The 22,005-nt window shown below is 39.4% G+C and overlaps 2 protein-coding genes across 2 annotated transcripts; both read right to left on the minus strand.

Moving 5' to 3' along the window:
* Nucleotides 1-45: 45 nt before the first annotated feature.
* Nucleotides 46-2,633, minus strand: nek2 (NIMA-related kinase 2). The gene is made up of 9 exons (XM_077711137.1): nt 2,349-2,633; nt 1,903-2,120; nt 1,568-1,808; nt 1,413-1,495; nt 1,213-1,339; nt 883-1,111; nt 692-746; nt 526-599; nt 46-333 (listed from the first exon to the last, which is right to left on the minus strand). The coding sequence occupies exons 1-9, from the start codon at nt 2,442-2,444 to the stop codon at nt 167-169; spliced, it is 1,290 nt and encodes a 429-aa protein (XP_077567263.1). The 5' UTR covers nt 2,445-2,633; the 3' UTR covers nt 46-166.
* A 1,792-nt stretch (nt 2,634-4,425) lies between these two features.
* On the minus strand, nt 4,426-21,519 carry lpgat1 (lysophosphatidylglycerol acyltransferase 1). The gene is made up of 8 exons (XM_077711259.1): nt 20,963-21,519; nt 19,710-19,962; nt 15,278-15,396; nt 15,008-15,103; nt 12,633-12,912; nt 10,214-10,340; nt 6,571-6,677; nt 4,426-6,457 (listed from the first exon to the last, which is right to left on the minus strand). Exons 1-8 carry the CDS (start codon nt 20,993-20,995, stop codon nt 6,306-6,308), a joined length of 1,167 nt encoding a protein of 388 aa, XP_077567385.1. The 5' UTR covers nt 20,996-21,519; the 3' UTR covers nt 4,426-6,305.
* Nucleotides 21,520-22,005: the final 486 nt, after the last annotated feature.

The following is a 22,005-nucleotide window of genomic DNA, read 5'->3' on the forward strand; positions in this document are numbered from 1 at the left end:
CTTTAAAGTTTTGAGTCTCTTTCAGACATCCATCCATAGTAGCTGTTTGATGTCATATCATTTTATTCTGATAAATATCCAGCTAATAAATAACCAACCCACACGCTTAAATTAAATTCAGTAGTCTCAGCACTTCAAATATTTACACTGCATTACAACACAGCTATCAGAGGCGGATACCGAGGATCTGACATGCTTTCTCTGCATCACTCATACCTTGAGGGCATTGACAAATGACATCATCTCGCGGCGTCACTGTCCCAGAGTCATTTATCCGATGGTTCTCCTTGTTGGCGTTGAAAAATTGGGCCCACTTTGGGTGCTGCCAGACACCTAAGGCAAACAAAACCCACCATTTATATTTTAACTTGACAAAACAAGCAGGTACACACACAGTAAGTGGAACTGGGACTGGTAGCTTTTTAAAAAGTATGATTCATAAATCTTTATTAAAATTAACAATTTAATTAAAACATTTCAAAGCTTGGTTGTGGGTGTCCAGAAGTGTTCAACGGATACGCATACCTATATCTTCATCACAGATGGAGGTCTGCTCTTTTTGGAGGTCCACATGGAAATTCTTCATTAAATTCTCAACTCTGAAAAAAAGGGTAGATCACTTAAATCCATCCATCTATACATGTACCAACACAACATAAATCAATGCTATTGATCATATCCAATAAAGTACCTAAATAGTTTCGCAGTTGCCAGTCGTTCACGAACACACATCTCACGCTCCCGTTCTAAAATAAACAAAAACATAGAAAAATTGCAGTTGAAATCATAAATCAAATTTGCATCCATAAGCAGTGCTTATCTAAGAAGTTCCTCTATAATGGGTGAAACACCACCAAAGCCACAAATGAAAACCTAACTCACTCTCCAGCATCTCCTCGCGCTCTCGTAGCGCTTTTTCACGCTCCTTGAGGGCCTGTTCTCGGAGCCTGAGCTCTCCTAGAGAAGGTGAATTCTCCAATGGCTTTTCGGGAACGACGTCAGATCCTGCTGACCGCCTCCGAAGCTGCTGCACCTTCCTGGTTTCTTCGAGGACTGTTTCGACTAAAAGGCTGCTCTGAAGGATGGATTCCACAGATGGCCTCATGTAGTCCTAATGGTGGCGAGAACCCAAAACACCATTAAACTATACATCAGGAAAAAGATCAGTTTATTGAAGAACTATAAAATGGAGACAATACTAATGTTTCAAACCTTCAAGTGGAGCATTTTTTTCAGCAAGCTGTTTAACTCTTCTGAATAGCGATAGGGGATTCTGTTGAATTTGCCCTCTCGGATTTTGACGGTTAACTCTTTCTGGTTGCGGGCAGTAAAGGGTGGCCTGTGAAAGAATGTGTTTTAAAATATACAAAACAGCCCATGCAGGAATGTGCTCAAGATATATACTAACTTACACTAGGGCACAAAGTTCGTACAGCAAACAGCCCAGTGACCAGATATCAGACTTTTCATTGTATGACATCTGGTTCATTTGCTCCTGAAAGAAAAATCTACCATCAATTGTAACCTTTGGAAACTACACCCACTCACAATGTATGAGGACACCCACAGGTGACATATAGTATGGCGTTCCAACAAATGTCTTGGCAAAGCTGGTATCATGGTTGAGGATTCGAGCCAGGCCGAAGTCTCCCAGTTTCACATTCTGTTTGACATCAAGGAAAATGTTGGCCGGTTTCAAGTCTCGATGAAGGACGGTGGGCCTGCCGTCACTCCGCCTATGGCACTCCCTCAGTGCCAACGTTAGCTGTGCGGTGACGCGTAGGATGAAGTCCTCATCCAAAAAGCGCCTGAGCAAACAAAATCAGTCAAAAGTAAGTATTGTAACAACATTCATAGACATTGTTACCAAGCAAATTTTAAAAGAAGTAATGGGCCACCCACCTTTCTTTTATGCATCGAGCGATAAGGCTGGCCAAGTCGCCACCTTCGCAATACTCCATGACGATGTACAGGGTGGTCTTGGAGCGGTCAATGATGCGGTCGTAGTATCGCACTATATTGGGATGCCTGAGCTCCCTGAGGAGGTTCACCTCAGACACCAACATTTGTTTTTCACTCTCAGCCATCATGCCATAATCCAGCTCTTTCCACACCAGAACCTTTGTAAAAAAATAGTCAGTATTAAGAGTGGCACAAAATGGGCTTGCCACAACCAAAATATTATCCCCTTATGTTTATTTATTGTAACAAAACTTTTCAATGTCAAATGGACATGGAAGTGTGGACTTGGATGGCATGGCCTTGAAGTGACATAAAAGGACACAGTAACGACTCGCTATTGTTGTTTCAGTGTTGTTAAAGCATACAAAAATAAAATGTTTACTCACTTTGCCGTCCCATTTTCTCCGTATTTTCTGACATCTTCCGAAAGAACCGGACCCAATAGTGTGCAGAACCTCGTAGTCACCAGCATGTGAAGGCATGTTGTTTTTGTCTATTATCTACTAACGAACTGTGCTATAAAAGGTTCTTTTAGAATATTACCTTACTAAACGCTCACATTACCACATCTTTTTGGTTGCCCTTTGTACAAATGCCCGTCGTTCGGCTATATTCGAGTGCTTTCATTTGTTGTGAAACCATATGGACAGTTTTCCGTTTAAATTGATTGCCGTAAATCCTTCTCCATTGTTATTGGTAGATGCTCTAGCATGAACGGTCCTGAATGGTCAGACTTTAGATGGGCGTGACAACGTTGCCAAGCACCGGAGACACCGCGAATGAAGGCGCTAAACGCTCTTTCTCTCCGCAAGAGGGCGACAAATCATCAACCACATTTAGACTTCATTAATGTTATTTTAATATAGGGAAATGTAACCAACAGTTAAATTTATGTTGTTCAAAAAGTTGTTAAACGCATAACACTTTTTTCTGAATTGGGAGTGCAATATATAAATACATTTTGTTTATCTTTTTTTGGCGGTGTAAGGATGAAAAAGTTATTTATAATAAGATTTATATCATGTTTGTTTATAGCGGATACTCTGTTACTCTAGCCAAGTACATTCTGTATACGAGTAAGCTTAAATCAAACAATTATCCAAATCACTTTTTCCTCTAATCCCCATTTAAGTGACAGTAACCCAGTCAGATCACCTTGTCGCTAAACTTACCCAGAAATTATTCACCAGTCTCCCTTCATGGCGAATGGCGACATCCCAAAACTGACACTCCTCACACAGCAGGGAGGAAACCATTGAGGGCCTCATCTGACAGTCTGGCTCTGCAAAGGTCACTCCTGCAGACAGCTGGAGGACTATTGGATCTTATTCCATAGTTGGAGCTGAGTGAATACAGATTTACAGGTCAAGAAAACAAGCAGCTAAAAAAAAAACAACAACAACAAAAAACTGAGACATTGCACTGATGGAGGAGAGGAGATTGTGCGAAATAGACAGAACAGCCTTTTGTCTTTGTTTGCGGAATAACAGTAGTTTGACATGAAAGAGTCATTTTTTAAAAAGAATTGTTATCCATCAGCCAAATTGCTGCTCTGGTTGTTAGGTAAAAGGCACACCCTCAAAACAAACAACACCATAGGAAAAACATGCAAACTAAAAACTCCAGAATTGTATCAATACAAGTGCTTGAGTTCATTTTTTTCCTTCAATTATCAGTTTTTTTTAAACACAGTTCTATGGCCATTTCACATGAAACAAATGGTGTTTATCCTTATTTCCAATCTTGTGGAACATAAAAAAAATTTGAACGACATGGTACCCAAAACAACCCTAAGGCTTTTAATGACACTGAGCCATTCTATTCTCCCGACACTATAAAGGCTGCAGGCAGGCTGGCTTGTCTGCAGCATTCTTCCTGCTCGTCTACTTCACTGCGGCATTTTGACAGTGGCTAGATAGATGGTTACTTTGTTAATCCTGTGAGAACGTTAAATGAGGTTTTAGTGCTCTCCGTCATTGTTGGAGGATCCACCAAACCGTGATATTGAGCACCTTGGGTGTCCTTGGCCACGAAATGGTTCAGTAGTCAAACTGCAGAACAGAGAGGACCCTTTTCCTCTGGTAACAACTCAGTCTGCAATATATACTATATACATACATATATATTTTTGGTGCCAATACATTGTCTATTGGGCAGCATCATTTGTACAGAACGAGCCTTTGAATTGCAATGACTGCTTGAGGCATGAAGCTTCTTGCAGTTGAGCTGCTGTAAATGTCACCAGCTCCTGGGATGCTCTTGAGAGAATTTGTTATTCCAACTTCCCATCAAAAAGAATAGAAAAGAAAGTGAAATTGAAATTAAAGTTGATGTTCATTATCACAGCATTCACCAACAGCACTGTTATGTAACTTGTAATGAAAATGAACAGAGTATAAATTCACCTTGCTTTTAAATTGTCCAACTTGGTTGACGTTGATTAAGGAGAATCAAAACAAAGAGTTTACGATCTTTGATGTTTTATTCCAGCACAAGTTTGTGTTGTAAAATGGTTGTGTAACTAGGAATTTAAAGGAGAAGTACAAAATGGGAATTTACAGACAGTTCTAGTATCATTTGTTTTAAACCCTATTGTGTTTAGTATCTCCTAAAACCACATTTAGGAAAACATCACTTTCTCTGCCTTCTTTGGAAACACAGTTGGTGTTGGGGTAGAGGCTGATAAAACCAAGAGAATGACACAGATTTTAAATGTTTTACCATCTAAGTTAGTGCTTCTTCTTTTGCCATTTATTTTCTTCTTTTTTTTGTACAATTTCTGCCGAAAACAACAGAAAGAGGGGCTGGCGAAAAGAAAAATGCAGATATTTTTTTTAAAAATGCAATGATAAATGCCGCACATCTAAGCAGATTTTTTTTAAACCAAAAGCCGATAACAAAAAATAAATGAAGCACTTAATTTCAAAATAAAAAGCAAATACCTGCTTTGTGTGCCTCCTGTCCTAATTTTAACTCAACCTCTTCCTAGCTATTTATTCAAATTCCAAATAGTTTTTTTTTCTTTAGGAAAACAGAATCACAAGAATATGTGATCTTATCTGGCAGGGTTTTCCAAAAATTGTGTCAATGTTCATTTTGCTTGGATGGTTGAGTGTAACACTATGAAAATAAAAATAAAAAATCATGTGTGTTATGTGCATAACATGACAATGTAGGATCAAATTTTTAGTCCATTCAGTACCAAACGAACTGAATTCAGGAGTTGCTCTGACAATGATTAAATAAACCCTGTCCTTAGGTATCAACCAAAGCTTTGACAAAAAGGGATGCATCTTCACAATGCAACATGTTTGGCATGTTACTAAGCTTGGGCGGCATTACAAATAATTTCCTGCTTTGGAAAAATAAAATAAAAACAACAACAGTGTATCAGCAAGAAGTAAACAAAATATGATTTTCTTCTTAAAAAGAAAGAAAATACATCTGAATTATTCACAGGTAGGTGACGGACAATTGCTTTTTGAGGTTTGTTATGTACAGAGGATATTCTGTCATTTAAAATGAAATTATGTTTCATGAATTGTCTCCACCATTTGACGTCACACAGTAACAACACAAAGCACATTAATTTGGGGTAGGACGGGGGTTCATTAAAAAAAAGGAGTAGGGATCTGGGGCACCCACATTTTATCACTTCATCTTACTCTATCAAAGCCTACACTTTTTAAAGCCAAAGTGAACGGTCTTATTTTCTTTTTTGAATGCACAAGTATGACGGCATGGGACATAGCGCAGGTTCGCTAGTGTAAACGGTCCGGACGACAATGAAAAAATAGCAAATGTGCTGGCTGTCGTTGTGGAGATGCGCAGGCTAAAGGGGAGAAGAAAAAACAAAACAAAAGAAAAAACAACAAAAAACATATTTAGGCAGCTACCGTTCAAGAATAAATCCTGGGACAGGGAGCAGTTTGGATCCTTAGTGCAATGTGGGCCTAGGGGAAAAGGGAAGAGAGCGTCCACACAAGCTGCCTCCAGACGTCCACTGTGCGTCCGAAAAAGGCTAACGGGTGGACTCGATGCTTCTACTCTCTCACATGTCCATACACACACCGTGAAACTATAGCAGTCCTTAGTCCTGAGCCTCTTGAATGCATGACTGCGTGACGGCCTATGTGTAAACATCAACATGAGAGTTGTGATGTGAGAGATCATGTGTAGTGTCAGGGCTGTACTTCTGTTTTTCTACACGTCGTATACATTATTTTTTGTGTCCCTCCCCCTCATCTCTAATCTCGCCGCACTATTCGAAAATGTACATTCATCCAACGCACGACACCGGCGGATCTCGAGGGGCTTTTTTTCCTGCTTGCATTGATGCGTACTCAAAACATAACGCAGTAGAGGTGCCGAAAAAGGCTGTACCACATGTATCCAGAGACGAAAGCGATCGACTGGATGATGCACAGCCACACGGGGTCCAACGTCATTTGCCGCGAAACTGCTTCCTTCTGGCCGTGGGGAGGTGGAAACGCCCCTGTTGAGAAGGATGCAGGGTGTCGTGACAATGACTTATGCAGTCAAACATTGGTAGGAGAATAAACTGGTTTCAACAACTTTAGAAGTTGGAGTGCAACAAACTAAACAAACCTGTGTCATAGAAGTGGGCCAGCAAGTCTTCTTTCTCCACAAACCTTTGATATAGCCAGTCTGTCAGAGCCTGCTCCTCTACAGGAACCTCTTTGATCGGATACATCCTGATAAAAGAAATACATAAAAAAGAACAATGTGTAGATCTAGTGTAGAACATAAGCAACAAACCATGAAAAATCTTTTTTGGAAGCTGTTTGTATGAACAGTGAACATATTGGAGGAACTGATTCTTTATGAAAAAGGTCAAAAGCATTTAAATATGCGTTTGCATTGAAAATCTGGCCACACGGGGTCCTCAGTGGCCTGCACACACAGACACACACACAACCCTCTGGTCACCTTCAAATAGAGGTTACAGTCTCCCCCCTCATAGAGCTTTTGCTTTGCACTCAGCGTTACTTTAATATTCCTTTCCATTTACCTGCCACTCTAAAAAGGACATCCGCAATGAGGATCTGAAAGACGAGGGCAATGGGTGATATAGTATTGATCCTTGTTATTATTTATTGATTGGTTAAACCATTTGTGTCCTCTTTGGAGTCAAGAGTAAGTTATAATTGTTGACTCAAAATATAATATATTGCTTTCCTTCCCAACTAGGTTAGGAAGCTAATTCAGTTTACACTATGTCGAGCAAAGGCTTCCGACTTTTACAGAAATGAGGCAATCATTATTTATCGACTCTGCTTTGTATTAAGTCTCTATGGGGAAGAAATTGAGAGGAAAAAGTGCTGTCCTGTACGATAAGTTTGGGGGTACAATGTAAAAATTAAAGAAATAAAGATTAACAGTGATTAATCTCTCACTCCCTTATGCTTGCAATTAAAGGCTCAAATCCCACCAGAGCAGCAATCATGGGGACAAAGTTCATATTGGAATCCTTTTGCTGGCCACAAGAGCACATTGACACCGAACTTAAGGTACTCCTATGTGTTTAACTAGGGAGTAAGAGCACTTTGTCACTGGGACCAAATGTACCGTGGTCTCTGGCGTGATGCTAGGGAGGAGGTTAATGACTACCTAAGCTGGGTGCCTCTTATCAGTGGAGAGGTCATGAGGAAATAACTTTACAGTCATTGTCATAGGTGGTCATGAACTTTTTGCTACGTACACACTTGCTGGATGAGCTGTAAATATAATTTGCAGGATATAAATACAAAAGTTTACAGTACACAAAAATTACAGTAGGCTGAGCCTAGGTGGGATATGCTCCAGCACCCTTGCAACTATAACTGCTATGACATATAATTAATGAGGTGTTCTAATTGCAGTGTGATAAAAAATTCAAGCGCTTTTCCCTACAGTGTTTAGTTCTGATGATTTGCTTCTAGGAATTGGTCTCATGACCATTTTTATACTTGGAAGAGATAAAGTGAATGCTTTTGTGCTTGGATAGAAGAGGGGAAAAACAAGCCACAAAAGACTTCACTATACTCATAGGTAATGTAATGATTGGAGGAGAAATAACGACAAGCCAATCTGCATTGGAAATGTAGTGTATGAAATGTAAACATACGTTATGAACCCCACAAACAGCAGCTCAGTCTCTAGTACAGTGGTGGTGTTTATTAAGCACCAAAAGCACCCCGAATGCAACCTCAACAATTTTGTGTGCGACCAGGGCCTCGTCATAAACAGACAGCCAGGTGAGCAGCTTTAAGCTATATGATGACCTAGCAAGACAAAGTCTATAAATCACATCACCTTGCAGCTGTTTTCAAAGAACAGCTTTCACAAAATCAGCAAGCATTGAACACAGAAGGAGCCTTTACATAAAATCCAGCTTCTTCAACACCTACCACTGCCCTTGCTATGCCTCTGTCCACCCACCCAACTCTCCCGGGTGACATTCATAAGGTTGAGGTATCTTTGAAACTGAGATTATATGGTGAAAGGGCACGAGACAAAAGAAGGGTGATGCCTGGCATCAGAAACAGGAAAAAAGAGCTAGAGGGATTAAAAAAAAGTGCGGTGCACAGATTCATTTAGAATATTACACAATGCTCAGCTGCCTGTTTTGAGACTCAGCCAGAGTAATCTGATATCTGAGAAAAACCTCTCACGTAGAAAGAATCAGGCGAGGTCAGGTGGATTCGAGGCCCTTGACTCAACACAACCATGCTTGAATGATTACACTAGACAACATTAATTATGATCCATTGATGCTTGCCAGTCATGAAGGTAACTGATATACTAAAGGACTGTGTAATTGTGGCGAAAGAGTGTTGATGTAACAATGTAATAAGGGAAGCTGTAAAATGGAGGCTTGTCAAAAAGGAACAAATGTTCCACCCACTTCTAACAGGAGTCCAATGTTTATGATGGGAAGACAAATCCTACTCTAAATGTGTTTAAACCCACATGCTCGGATACATAAAATAAGGAGCCCCCACAGCAAGTGGGTGATTTACTTGGCAGGGCAAACACTAAGAACAGACAGTGAGTGAGGTCTTTCCTAAGGCGTTTTATGATAGCAACAACTTTTGCTCCACTCAAAAATGTTATATTTTAATGAACCACTAAAATATGAAACATGGTTCTCATCAAATTGTAATATTCATTACTTTCGGTTTAAATCTAATGTTTGACCTTTTTTTTTTTAAACCTTAAGAAAAGGATTGCATTACATCTTATTGATGATAAAAGCTTAATACAATCCTCCCATCAAAAAAAGTTAAAAGACTGCTCAAATAAATAAAAAAATATTTACCAGCAAAACAATTTAGCCAGTGGCACGACCCAATTCAAACTTGTATTAAATATCTTATCCAAGTTATATTTGTTATTTTCACTTATGCTGTTGACAACTGGACAAATGTGAATACGTATTTACACTAGATATGATATAGACTTTTATAGTGCTGTAAAGGGCATCATACTACTTACTCCCCCACTGTCTTCAGTTGATCAGCAGGCACATTAATCCTCTTGTCACTGCAACTGTACCAGCATGGGTCTAAATAGTTTATGATCACTGCTATGGCTGTAACTGTATGTGTCTGTCTGTGTGTTAATGCAGGTTTAACAGCTGTGGCGCTTACTTTGTAGAGTGACTCTGCCTGTCAGTGGAGCCGCTGACCATGCAATAGAAGTTGACTGTTTGATTAGAGAGAGGGTCTGGTGTATAGTGGTGGGACTTCTAAAATCTCAGACTCTGAGCCACTTATTACAGACCTAATGACTCCTTAGTTTTAGCTGAAGATGGTGGAAAAAAACTTCAGATAAGGATAAGATAGCCAAGGTCCACACCAATCTTACCAGCTGCCCCCTGACCCTGAATGCATCTCCTTCAATCCACCACATGGATACAATGGACAACATCTAAATAGGGTACACTTTGCTCATATTCTTAATTGAATGGATACTATAGAATGAGACCTTGAGGACAACAGTTATAATGTAAGAGCAGCAATAATATGGAAAATGAACAATAACACTCAACTTTTTTACACACACACGCGCAAACTACACTTAAGTCCATAGTGTGAAGTGAAAATTTAGCAGCATTTGTATCTTTTACTAACAACAAAGGTGCAACAAACCAATACATATTTTCTTTCTTTTTTTCTCACTACAAACGACAACATATTTGCTGGAAAACAACGTTGAAAAAACGTTTCATTTTTTCTTTTTGCCTTACCTGTAGTGAACGTGTGTGACTGTCGCCGACCTATATCCAAATATCCAGGTCTGGATGTCCATGGGCCGTGCTTTGGGATAAGCAATTGTCACGTCTATCACCCACTGCAGGCCTTTGCGCTTTTTACCTGGAATAGAGCAGACACAAAGAACCTGAAGATGATTATGAGGTCATATAAAAAGTGTGCACATTTATAATGAATTAGATTTTGGCTGCCAACATAAGTCGTGGGAAAATGGTAGTAAGGTCCTCATTTAAACTTAACTCGTGCTCCAAACTAAAAAGTTATCATTTATATTTATATATAAAAACTATAAATATAGTTTTTGAAAAAAAAAGCGTGAACGTTTGAATGGCTATCAAAATAGGTATCAGAAACAAACCACACCAAGAACACTGAATGACTTGTTTGAAAGAGAAAATATGTCACTGTTTGTTCAAGAGTGTAACACCATTCACCACAAACTGTTCAAATGTAAATAAAAAGAATTTAGATAAAAACTGAAAACAGCATCTCACTAGTCAGAGTTCAGGTGGCACTGTTTCAGGGCCTATTCCTTTACTTTTGGCAGTGGCAATAAGGTTCCCCTCTGATGTCACAGACTAAACAGAAGGATTCCTAAACATGTTGCAGAGCTGTCTTGACAGTTGACGCAAAGGAATGAAACATGGATAGTACTAGTGTCTGGTTGCCGTTTTCTTTTCCGTGTATTCACTTGTCAGAGGAATGTGTGATGTTAAAATAATAATGAGAAAAAATAAGACACTGGTGAAATAGTTTAACCATTGCAATAGTTAAGAATGTTAAAACATTACCAGTAACTTTGATTTTGTTATGTGCAATATTTCATTGTGTCCGATTACAACAACCTAGTATTAAAAAAAAAGAAGAAGATGAAAAACACAACTGGAAATGGTCAATTATTTTAGAAACACCTGGTATTTATGGACTTGCTGTATACAAACCTTTGTTCACTTAGCTCCAGGGCAATTGTTGCAGGCTCATTTATGTTAGAGATAAAGTAACTTGACGGGCATTCTTTGTATTGATTGGAAAGGCCACAGACATAACAGTATGGGTAATTGGATTCCGAGTTCTGTCCTAGTGCTTGAACAGACAGCCACGGTCTTCTGTGTGCAACGAGCCAAAGTATGAGGCTCTATGCCAAAGAGTCGCTACAGTGACAAGCCAGACCGTAATAAACGAGAAAGGTGTGCCCTTCAGCAAACACTGCTAGGGGGACTAACGCAGTGGAAGGTACATTGGTAGGATTTACACTACGCCAGAAGATGACACTCCCCATAAGCATGCACGTGAGTCATCTAGTTTATCAAGACCTGATGCATGCCATGAACTTTGCCTGAGTGCACATTATCTTTTCTCCAACACCGCAGCCTTATCAGTGTTAAAGCACACGAGACAGTGAATGGCTGTTACACAGCGGCACACATATTTACATGAAATCCGATTTTCTGCAAGTGTCCCATTTGTCTCCAAGTGAGTCAGCAAAATGTGGGCACCTCTCAGAGTATCAAGGAGGGTCAGGGTGAGACGATGGTTGCACAAACTAAGAGACACAGAGGACATAGGGACATTGTACTCTTCAGGGCATGTGCATATTTTTATTGCTTGTTTAAATGCCATTAGCTAGATTCAAGTGGAAGGACAAAGCTTCTATGACAATAATGCTAGCTATTTCCATAGAAATCAGCTAAAATGTGCACATACAGCACATGCAGCCAATTAAGCGGCTTTGTTTTGACACTTACTTTCTGAAGAGAGATGAACTGACAGTGGTTTGTATCAACAGCCAGGCTTATAGGGCTAACAGCTGAGCCACAGTTTCAACAATGCTGGCCCAAAGAAACTCAATAATTATAGAAATCGTTTTTTGGGGTCACTGAGGTTCAATGATATTTCTGTGGTCATGTTCTTATTTTCAAACGTGTTCTATGTAGAAAACATATCTGAGCTTGTCACAATAAATATTATATCTCTGTTTATCTCTGATCTGATTACATGGGCTTTCAATGTCAGATCCAAGTGCGGCTGGAAAGAACAAAATTACATTAAAACACAAGAATGCAAATGCTTTTCAACTACAACCCAAATAAATTATGATTGACCGCAGAAGCGACCTTCCATGTCATTTTTCCCGATCCCTGGGCTGATTTCTTGACAGAAAGAATGAATAGTAAATCGCCACAAGGGTTTCAGAGACCTTGATGTAATTTCTGGCACTGTTGTATGTGTCACTATATACTTAGCACAGGACGGATATTAAAATGCCACAGAGGGGAAAACGTCATGCACAACCAACAAATAAAACAGTTTACACAAGCTCAATCCTAAATAGAAACCAGCGTGGTATTTTATCTCCAGCGTGGTATTATATCTGCACGTATCGGTGTCAGTTACCTGTCTGGTTGGATGTTCCGCTGTCATTCCCCACAGTTCCATTCTCATGTTGGCCTGATAGAGTTTTCAGGATGACTTGAACGGCACCAAGGCGAGGCAGCGTGACATGGGTCAAGTGGGGTAAAGAATGCTTTTTGGCAAATGTCTGGCTGGTCTCCCTCCGTTTGCGGAGAAAGCCTCCTTCGGGGAACAGCACTATCCATTTTCTGTCACGGCTATGGTAATATTTGTCAAGGTGATCCTTCAGATAGACCAGCTGCTTGTCTCGGTGGGCTTTACCCTGAAAACAAAAAAACATATGGCTTGAAACGCAAGAATGTTTTCTGTAGTCATTGCATCTATGTTCATAAATACATATATATTTACAGTATTTGGCTTCCCCATTAAACTTACCAATGGACAAAGGCAAGTGAATAGATCCAGATTTGTGTTGACATTGATGGACAGATATCTGAAGCTACTCAAATTGTCACAATTTGACAATGAATTTTGCATCCGAATTTAAGAAAGTCAGCTTCAATAGGTTTTGGGGCCCTTTTGTACAAATTGAGTTGGGAAAAAAAGACTGGTGACAATACTGTACTCAAATGGGCTTTACAGTAACCAGATATCAATCCAACAGAGCATCTTTGGGTTGCGAGTGAGAGGGAGATTTGCATCACAGACGGCCATAGATTGCCAATCCCATATAGTAGTTTGATTTCTTGGGCTTAAACTTCCTAAGCTGTAAACTGGATTTCCCCCAGGTTGGAATTCATAATAAAATGCCTTTCTAAAGTTAAAAGTAGTATAAATCATGATCAATTTCAGTTTAGTTGCACAGTGAATAGTGAAAAACTATGAGTAATTGACAGAAATAAGCTTGTTAGTAAATGCACGCATATGAAACAGATTTTTGTGTGCATACCAAGAGGCAAACACTACTAAAGAGTGACAGCACTACCATGTAACACTTTCATCAGCAATAATGTCAAACCGTTAATGTGAAAAATGACATTAAGGACATTAGCAGTGACAAGAGGAAGAAGGATTGCTCTTCGGCAAAGTTCACTTGGTCAAAGGCCAATATAAATGCATCAGCATACAGTCTTTCGGTCGGGTTATCAACTTGCTTGGCACACCATTCACGGAGAATATCACTGCATCATTTACGTGTCAAGGCTAGGGCAACTACAAAGTCCACTAACTGTTCAGCATTAGGTGACACTGACAAAAACCCAGTAGGCGTGTGGCTTATGTTATACAACATTTTACAATTTACAATTTGAAAATGGACTTACTTGCTTATAATAATGTATCAGTGAATAAGTACTACCTAAAAGTACATTTAAAAATGAAAAAAATACTTTGTGATTCTCAGCAGAAGTTCATTTTTTTTTATCTCAAAATGAAAGCTAATTGCAGAAGGAAGGTCAACAATATTTAAAAAGTTTTAAGCACTGAGATATCAAAGCAAACCTAGTGTCCAGTATGCGACATTCATTACCACTATGCAAGTGTTTAAAATAGGATCCTATCCCATGTGCAAGTATGCAGCCATTGCTGCTCTGCACATGGTGGAAAGACAAGTCAGTCATACCCCATGGGCAGCAGATGCCTGCCTTGCTGTGTGAGGTATTTGAGGAAAGATGTCAACAATGCACACCAGGACGCCATAAGCGATTGCTGAAATGAGCAGGCCCAGTCAGGCTTGCCTGTAGTAGTGGGCATACTACTTCAGCCTTGTCACAGGGTTTTGCAGTGGATTTTTGCAAGTCACTGCTCTAACGGTCAAATGAATAAATAAAATCTGATGTAGCCAGAAAATCAATCAACAAAGCCTAAAAAGACGTGTGATACTCCAAAGAATTCAGTGCAGATGGTGTACTACATTACTGTATATTTCCAGTGGGAGCCTACTGGTCAAAGTCACCTGCTCGGTTTCAATGCCACTACAACAAAGGGTTAGACTGACCTAGCAGAGCTGAGCAACCCACTATACCAGACTCCACGCATTACTGTCGACAGTGGCTGACCTTCGCAGAGGACGCCACAGACCTCAGAAGCCTATCCGTGCAAACATTCCAGCTGGGGCTAGCAGATGGGTGGTGACTATACTTTTGTGGAGTGTGATAAAAAAATACTAACTCACAGCAGACGGGAGGTTAAAAGAAGTTTGGTAATGGCTTTATGGGCTATGTTTTTAATCTTCAGGCCTTCTGGGACAATTGGCCTGTAGGCAGGTGAGAAAAAGTCTTCGCTGGAGGAGAGTTAAATCCTTAATAAGAGGAACGAAAAGCAACGACAAGTGTGTTAATCGGTGTTCGTAGGGTAAACAATGAGGACTGATTATAACAAACCGACCTAATGTATAACACCGTGCTATTAGAACTCACCTGTCTTATGAAGAAGTCACCATGTATAAGGGACACTAGTCCAAAGTTTGTATATTTGAACACGTGGTCCATCAGCCACATCATTTTTTGTACTACCTGGAAAAAAAAAAGAACAGGAAAAAAAAAATTGTCACAATTTTTGATGGGATTTTCTCTGACATTAAATGAAACCATGAAAGTCATGATAAAACAGTGTTATTAGGACAAACTGTAAAAATAAGCTATAAAGATAATATTTTTAGGGTTATATTTGAGAGCATGTCTATTTACCATGCCCTTGTCTTGCAGGCACATCATGAGGGTGCACACGTCTCCCGTGGATTGATGATTGACAATGACCATGGCTTCATCTTCAGAGATGGGCCGCACATCATCACCCCACTCCGTTACTGCAAAACAAATGAGATACAAATTGTTTATTTGATTTTCATTTTATGTGACAAATGGACTAGGTTTCAAATATAAAATGCAACTCTTTATATTGATCACAAACCATTAGCTTGCTGGTAATTACTGAATTATATTCATAGTCTTGAGGCAATTTTACTTCTTTTTGCCCACGAACAGCGAGGAAACACATTTTTCTATTTAGATTTTCAGCTGCAATTTTAAACTGTGTATCATTGTTCTAAATATCTTAACCACATTTCTAGATTCATGTTCCAAGAAATGATGCATCATTCTTTTACTGTAATATTACCTAAGCTTGCAAAATGCAATTGAAATGTCAACAAGGAAAGGTTTTAGGACATTATGCAATCACAGATTAAAGTGAAGAAACAAATCATTTGACTGAAAGTTGTTTTTCTAAAATTCTTTTTAACATTGCCGACATGTTTACCAAAGTTGTATTCGAGGTGCTCTATTTAGTTCAGGTTAATATTCTAATTCTCATAAATTGAAAATGTAAAATTAAGTTCCTATTCATTGAAAAAAATACAAGAACTACAAAGTGTGGTCCAAAAGTGTAAAACAATGTATTAAGACTTTACCACGCTGGATACTCAGTTAAAGCTGAATACAGAATCAGCACCTCATCTTGTTGTCAGAGTCATAAAAACAATAATACGAAAAATATTGCTACAAGGTTCTTTCCTTTAGGTCAAATAGTACACTGCACAGAGCCTTAGATACCAAAAGAACAAAACACAACCATCATTAACTTGCAACAGTGCTTTCTTGTGACAGGCACAGCTCTTTTAACATGACAATAACTAGCACAAATTAGCAGTATGGGAGTAAATCTGAAGTGGGCTTTGGTACTCTTTTCCTGATTTAAATTGTCCGGCATCTATTCAAAACATAGAGCTATTTTACAAGCAAATTGCCAGTGTGTGATTGTTAACATACACAAAGGAGCTTAATCAAAAGGGAGTTGAGTTTGTGTCTGACAAAGACCACGAGAAGGAAGGCATTTGCAATTTAAAGTACACTTCAGCAGGTCTGCATATTAAAAGAGAAACACAAAGATCGGCTAAAAGCACAGAGTGAAATGATTCAGCTGAGCTGCAGTCATGTGCAGGGAATCCCCAGCCATGGGAGGGTCAAATCAAGTTGTGTGATGCAAGAGTTGCAGCAGCCAGGCTTTTGCAAACCATTTGCTCGTAAAACCAGTGAGTAGTGACTCTATATATATTATGAACGGGAAAAATGTTGTTCTAACCAGAACAATATATAGATACCAGTCAGAGAAAATGTGGAAATTGTGTCTTGGGGGTTCAAGTGACTGCAAGGTTAAAACCTAATTTCAAAATGGGATGGGTGAACAGTTCCCATTTTGTGCTTTTTGAATTCTTCTGAGAAAACCAAATTGAGCTCTCCCTTGAGGAAATAAATGACACACTTGTGACACCCGGCTTGAGGATGTGTATGTGTGTATGGCATAAAGGGGACGTCAATTCATAAGGAGCGTGCTCCCCCCCCCCCCCCCCCCCCCGCTCGCTGATGTCCCCATTGTCGCCGGAGACGAGCATTAACGATATCACAGAGATGGGTCATCTGTCAGATAGAATACATTAGGGAAATTGTCTTTGAGAGATGACACAGTTAGTGTAGCAGGGTGACAACCATGCTACAGGCACAATTTCAAATCCAGTAGTGGTGGTCAGTTAAACCTACACATTCTGTCATTCCTCCCTCTCTAGAGGCAATTAAGAATTTGGCCACTGACCCTCATAATTAAGCCTTTGCCACCCTAATTGTAACACATCTGGGCTAGCCGGGAAAAGAGGACAAAACTGTCATTGATATTCAAATCATTGGAGCCTCAAATCTAGTAGTAATAAAATTAACCTTCTCTTTAACAGAAACTTCAATGGTGCACAGTACACTGGTTGTTTTTTTTCTTAGGGACCACTCCCGACATCACTTTAAAAGTGTTCATATAGATGGTTTTCATGTGCCAACCCATGAGTTCATAAAAGGGTGTTAAAAATAGAGTACCTAAACACTCCTCTATACACAGGTACAGTATACAACACTGCAATAGTGTCTACCAGTATTGTGTTTATCTATCAATCAGCTGAGCAAAACGGCATCAATCAAGTACGTTCTGCATGCACCCACACAGTCCAGAGAATAGGTCTGAGCCAAGTAACTGAAAACACGCGTGTGGGTGTTGCATGACCGCACAGAGGCATTAACAAATGACGAGTGGTCGAGTTTACCCACGTTGTTTTGTTCACACGCACATTTTTGCCAGGCCAAGTGCAATATCCCTGTTTATGATCATGGTTACAAATTTTTTAAGACTATAAAGGTGACACAACTAACCACTGCAGTGCTATATCACGTTCATTTGCTGTGGGAAATAATGTCAGTGTAATTAATAGAGAAAAATTGAGAGGTCATCAATAATTCAATAAACATCATTTTTGGAGGCATTTATGTTCATAGAGTACATGTATATGTAATTAATTGGGAGATTTTTCAAACGTATAAGTAAAATGTGTACTTTTCTTCAATAATTGTATTACTATACTGTAATATGTACTGTGACTAAACTCATCGCACGCGTGGGGCACCCCAGTGAGACTAAAGAGGCTTTTCTGCTTTACCAATAATAGGGCTAATGACTCAGATAGAGGCAATTAAGCCTACTACAAACCGTTTTTAAAAAGTCTGAAGAATAAGTCAAAATGTAGTTTCTGGGCCTTGACTAAACATTCATTCCATTTGCATGTTTTTACCAACTAGGACATCCACTTCTATGACAACATTGTTTGCAGGGCGTGAAGAGCAATGTTTACCTCTTTGGCTGCTCCTTGCACAAATGTAGAATCAACATTTCACGAACTGATCTTTATAAGTAACACTGTTTGCAAAAGACTATCTTTTCACTGACCAGACATGGTATACAATGAGTGAAATCAACACCCATCTGAACCTAACCTAATTTCTACAGTGGAAAACTAAACAGTCTAATTCACAATCCTGCAAATGTCTGGAAAAACAATTCTCTTCTTTATTATAATGTGTAAAATGTGATGCACTGTACTTAATACTAGGGATCACTGATGACTTGATAAGGGAAAAATGCCTACATCATTTCAGCTAAATATTCCCAAAATATGACACAAAAGTTGTAGGTTTGACAGTCAAACTGCATGAGGATTTTATGGTGTACCAGTCATGTGGAACTTCAACTATGCAACAGACCTAAATGACTGACAGTTTTTCTTCTCTTTTGTGAAACCACACATTTCCTATTGTAATGTATGACATTAGTACACATCACTGGTGAAGGACCTTATAGCACTATGACTACATTTCAATTTCTTTTTTATTGAGCTAACCTCAATAATTCACATAAAATATATAATGGTATTGCATAAAAAGACTCAACACCAGGACAAGAGCAGTAATCTTCCCTGTGCATCTCACATGTATACTTACTTCACCTATAGTGAGAGATGTGCAGATCACATGTACTTACTTCACCTATAGTGATAGATAAGATAGTACACAATTCATTGTGCAATATTAATGATAGAGAAGTTGCTTTTTTGTGTTTCAAATTTAATCTGTACTTTTGAGACCATTTTGAACGTCAAAATGTACGCAGTTGTGTCAAATCGTCTCCACTTAAACAGCGCATACCATAAGTTAAGTAGTTGTGTTTTATACTGTTAAAATATCTAGAACATGACTTTGGAGCATAGCCTAAAGAAATTGAGTTTCACTCATGTTCTACTTCATTGTGTTTGACATTGGATGTGCCATTGTACTATACTGTGTAATTAATACCAATAGTACATTTGTCTTCAAATTACAATGGTGTATGCATATTACACTTTTTTTGTTTTAAATACACTAGGTGTGCCCTTCAAATGTGGACTGTGACCTTCTCTTGTTTATCATCCACTGCTTGACAAGTTGCATGCACTACAAATGTTACATAAGACAATGCTCAATGTACTACTGGATAACACGTTTGCATTATTGATTGGTACACCATGTTACACCCTATGAACAACACTTACAATTAGTAAGCATTTTGCCCATCAACACCACCACTGTGAAACCAAACACAACTGACTGCATGAATCACTTACCGTGGACCCAGTAAATGTGGGAAATAATACAGATTGACCCTTGTGATTTCCTCTCATAGTAGAGAAGGATTGATGAAATGAAGAGTTCCTATGGCCGGGAAGCTTGTTGGCATGTTAGTATTATTTGAATGAGAATCTGAGGAATTTACCTGTGTAGCCTGCAAGCCAGCCCCACGATGACACCATGGCCAGCAGCCATTTAAACATGACTCCCTCAAGATGCCAGAATGTTGAGCTGTGCCATATTCTCAAGGGCTGCAGCACGAGCAGGTATAGGCAGTAGGACGGGATGGCTACACAATTGTTGATGAACATAAACACGAAACGGAACACAGCTTTGAGCAGAGTCCAGCCCAGTTTGCCGGCCCCGTCCAACAGCTGGGCCATCGTGATCCACACCGTCTGGAAACAGAAGAGATGTGTGATATATTTGTAAGTTTGCACAAGTACAAAGCAATACCCGTGTGCACGAGAAGTCAAAATTACAGGAACAAGGCTACCTCAAGATCTTACGTGCCAAACTCTGTCCGGGTTAGCAGGCCACCCACATCCAACAGGCAATTTCAGTAGATCCAATTTGATAAATAGAATGGAAGTTTGAAACTGCCACAATATGGGAATGCGTCCTTTCTACAGGAGTCGAGTGGACCCAATAAAATTCAAAATCATTTTTCTAAAGGATGCATAGTCATAAACTGATAACAGTTGCCAACCCAGGTGGGAGGGGCTCCAAAAAGTAATATGTATTTAACCATGTCTCAAGCAAGTACATTTACACTGAATCATATATGACACTGGCACTCTGGAGAATCTATTAATTATTGTTTTTTATTTGATTCATCAAATAATCGGATGATATTGTATGATGTCTTAGTTTTTTGCAATATAGTGTCTGAATCAAATCGTTTTTGCAAGGCTCCATCTTGAAATATATAAGATGGAGAAAATCCCTGCTTCTTTATTTCTTGAAGATAAACATTTAAGGTAATGTAGACTATGTTAGGGCAATTGCGTGAAACCGTAACACTTTTTTTTGTGACAGTGATGGATAAACTTCCGTAGTAATGACCAATTGGGAGTGAAGCCATTCTGGCTGAGAATGACTGAAAAACTGCGTCCGCTTGTTTCTTCAAGCTAGCTTGCCTTGACTGTAATGCATGAAAAGCACAACGTGAGCTGATTTAACCATGCATTTTCTAGCAAAACGCCCTTCTTACGATCGTGCAAAATGCATGCGAATACTCGCCTTGTAAGCTTATCAGGGAACGCGCATGTACTTGACTGATCATGAAAACGTACGCGCCTAGGCAAATCCAATGCGCTATATACTATATCTGCACCTCACTTCCAAAAATATAGATCGACCCTATTTGAAATAATTATGCTTGATCTTGCTACTTACCAAATTAATGTCACGGAAGCATCCAATGAGCATTAAAGATGGAGAAAAAAAACAATGTATTGAAGCCAGGCGAACGCAGTCATGTGCAGGAACAACCTAACCCAATAAGTTAGCACATTTTCGAGCAGATACGGTCCGGTTTTGGATCAAAATGAGGGACATGGCTCAATCTGCCTTGTGTCGACGCAACAATCCCGGTGTAGTAATCGCGATCACACCCATCCATGCGTCGTTATCCGGGGCTGCTCGAGTGAATCCCGGCGGGCACCGTTAGCCAGCTAGCTCGCTAGCTAGCGAGCAAGGAGCTCCACTTGAGCGCGGTCGGTTCCATCGCAGTCAGACACCGGGATAATTCCATTGATGCATCATTCCCATCATGGTTGTCGGGGTTAAAATTGCACTTCTGAGTACATGAGGACACCCGGTTGTGACGTCGGCACCACCACGGCAATCATTAATTGATAAAGACAAGAGAATGTAAATAGACTAAACAGCGATGCTTGCAGGTTGGCCGGACCCGTTATCTGCCTTTAATCGGGATTCTCACAGCTGTGAGTTTACTGTGTACGTATATGTAGATGGATACGGAAATGAATCACCTTCACAATAAACAACAATTAAATACCCATCATTATGTTTCATGTATGTTTCAAGTATTATTTTCATGTCATGAATTTTGAAATTGCATCAATCCCAAATTGAATAGTTGTCTTCTCAATTACACTGGGCTGATGTTCCAAGTTGGTTACAAAAATGCCTTTTATTCTGAAAGCTAATAGCAGAAGTCAGTTATTTTACTCTTCTTACTGTGCTCACCTGGCATCAGTGTCTCCTCCACCCCCAAGTGCGCACTCTGATGCAAAATGATGATTTTATTATCTTATTACCAAATCGATCGTAATTACATCCCACTCAACAGAGATCACAGCAAAGGGATGCGATCTTTATGTTGAAAGGTAAGTACCAGTTCCTATTTGCATCTTGAAAAAGATATGGACAGTGGGTTTCAAAATTTGCATCAAAATGAGAAGAAATTATAACTG

Source organism: Stigmatopora nigra, unplaced genomic scaffold (genome assembly GCF_051989575.1).
Source record: "Stigmatopora nigra isolate UIUO_SnigA unplaced genomic scaffold, RoL_Snig_1.1 HiC_scaffold_25, whole genome shotgun sequence".
NCBI lineage: Eukaryota > Metazoa > Chordata > Actinopteri > Syngnathiformes > Syngnathidae > Stigmatopora > Stigmatopora nigra.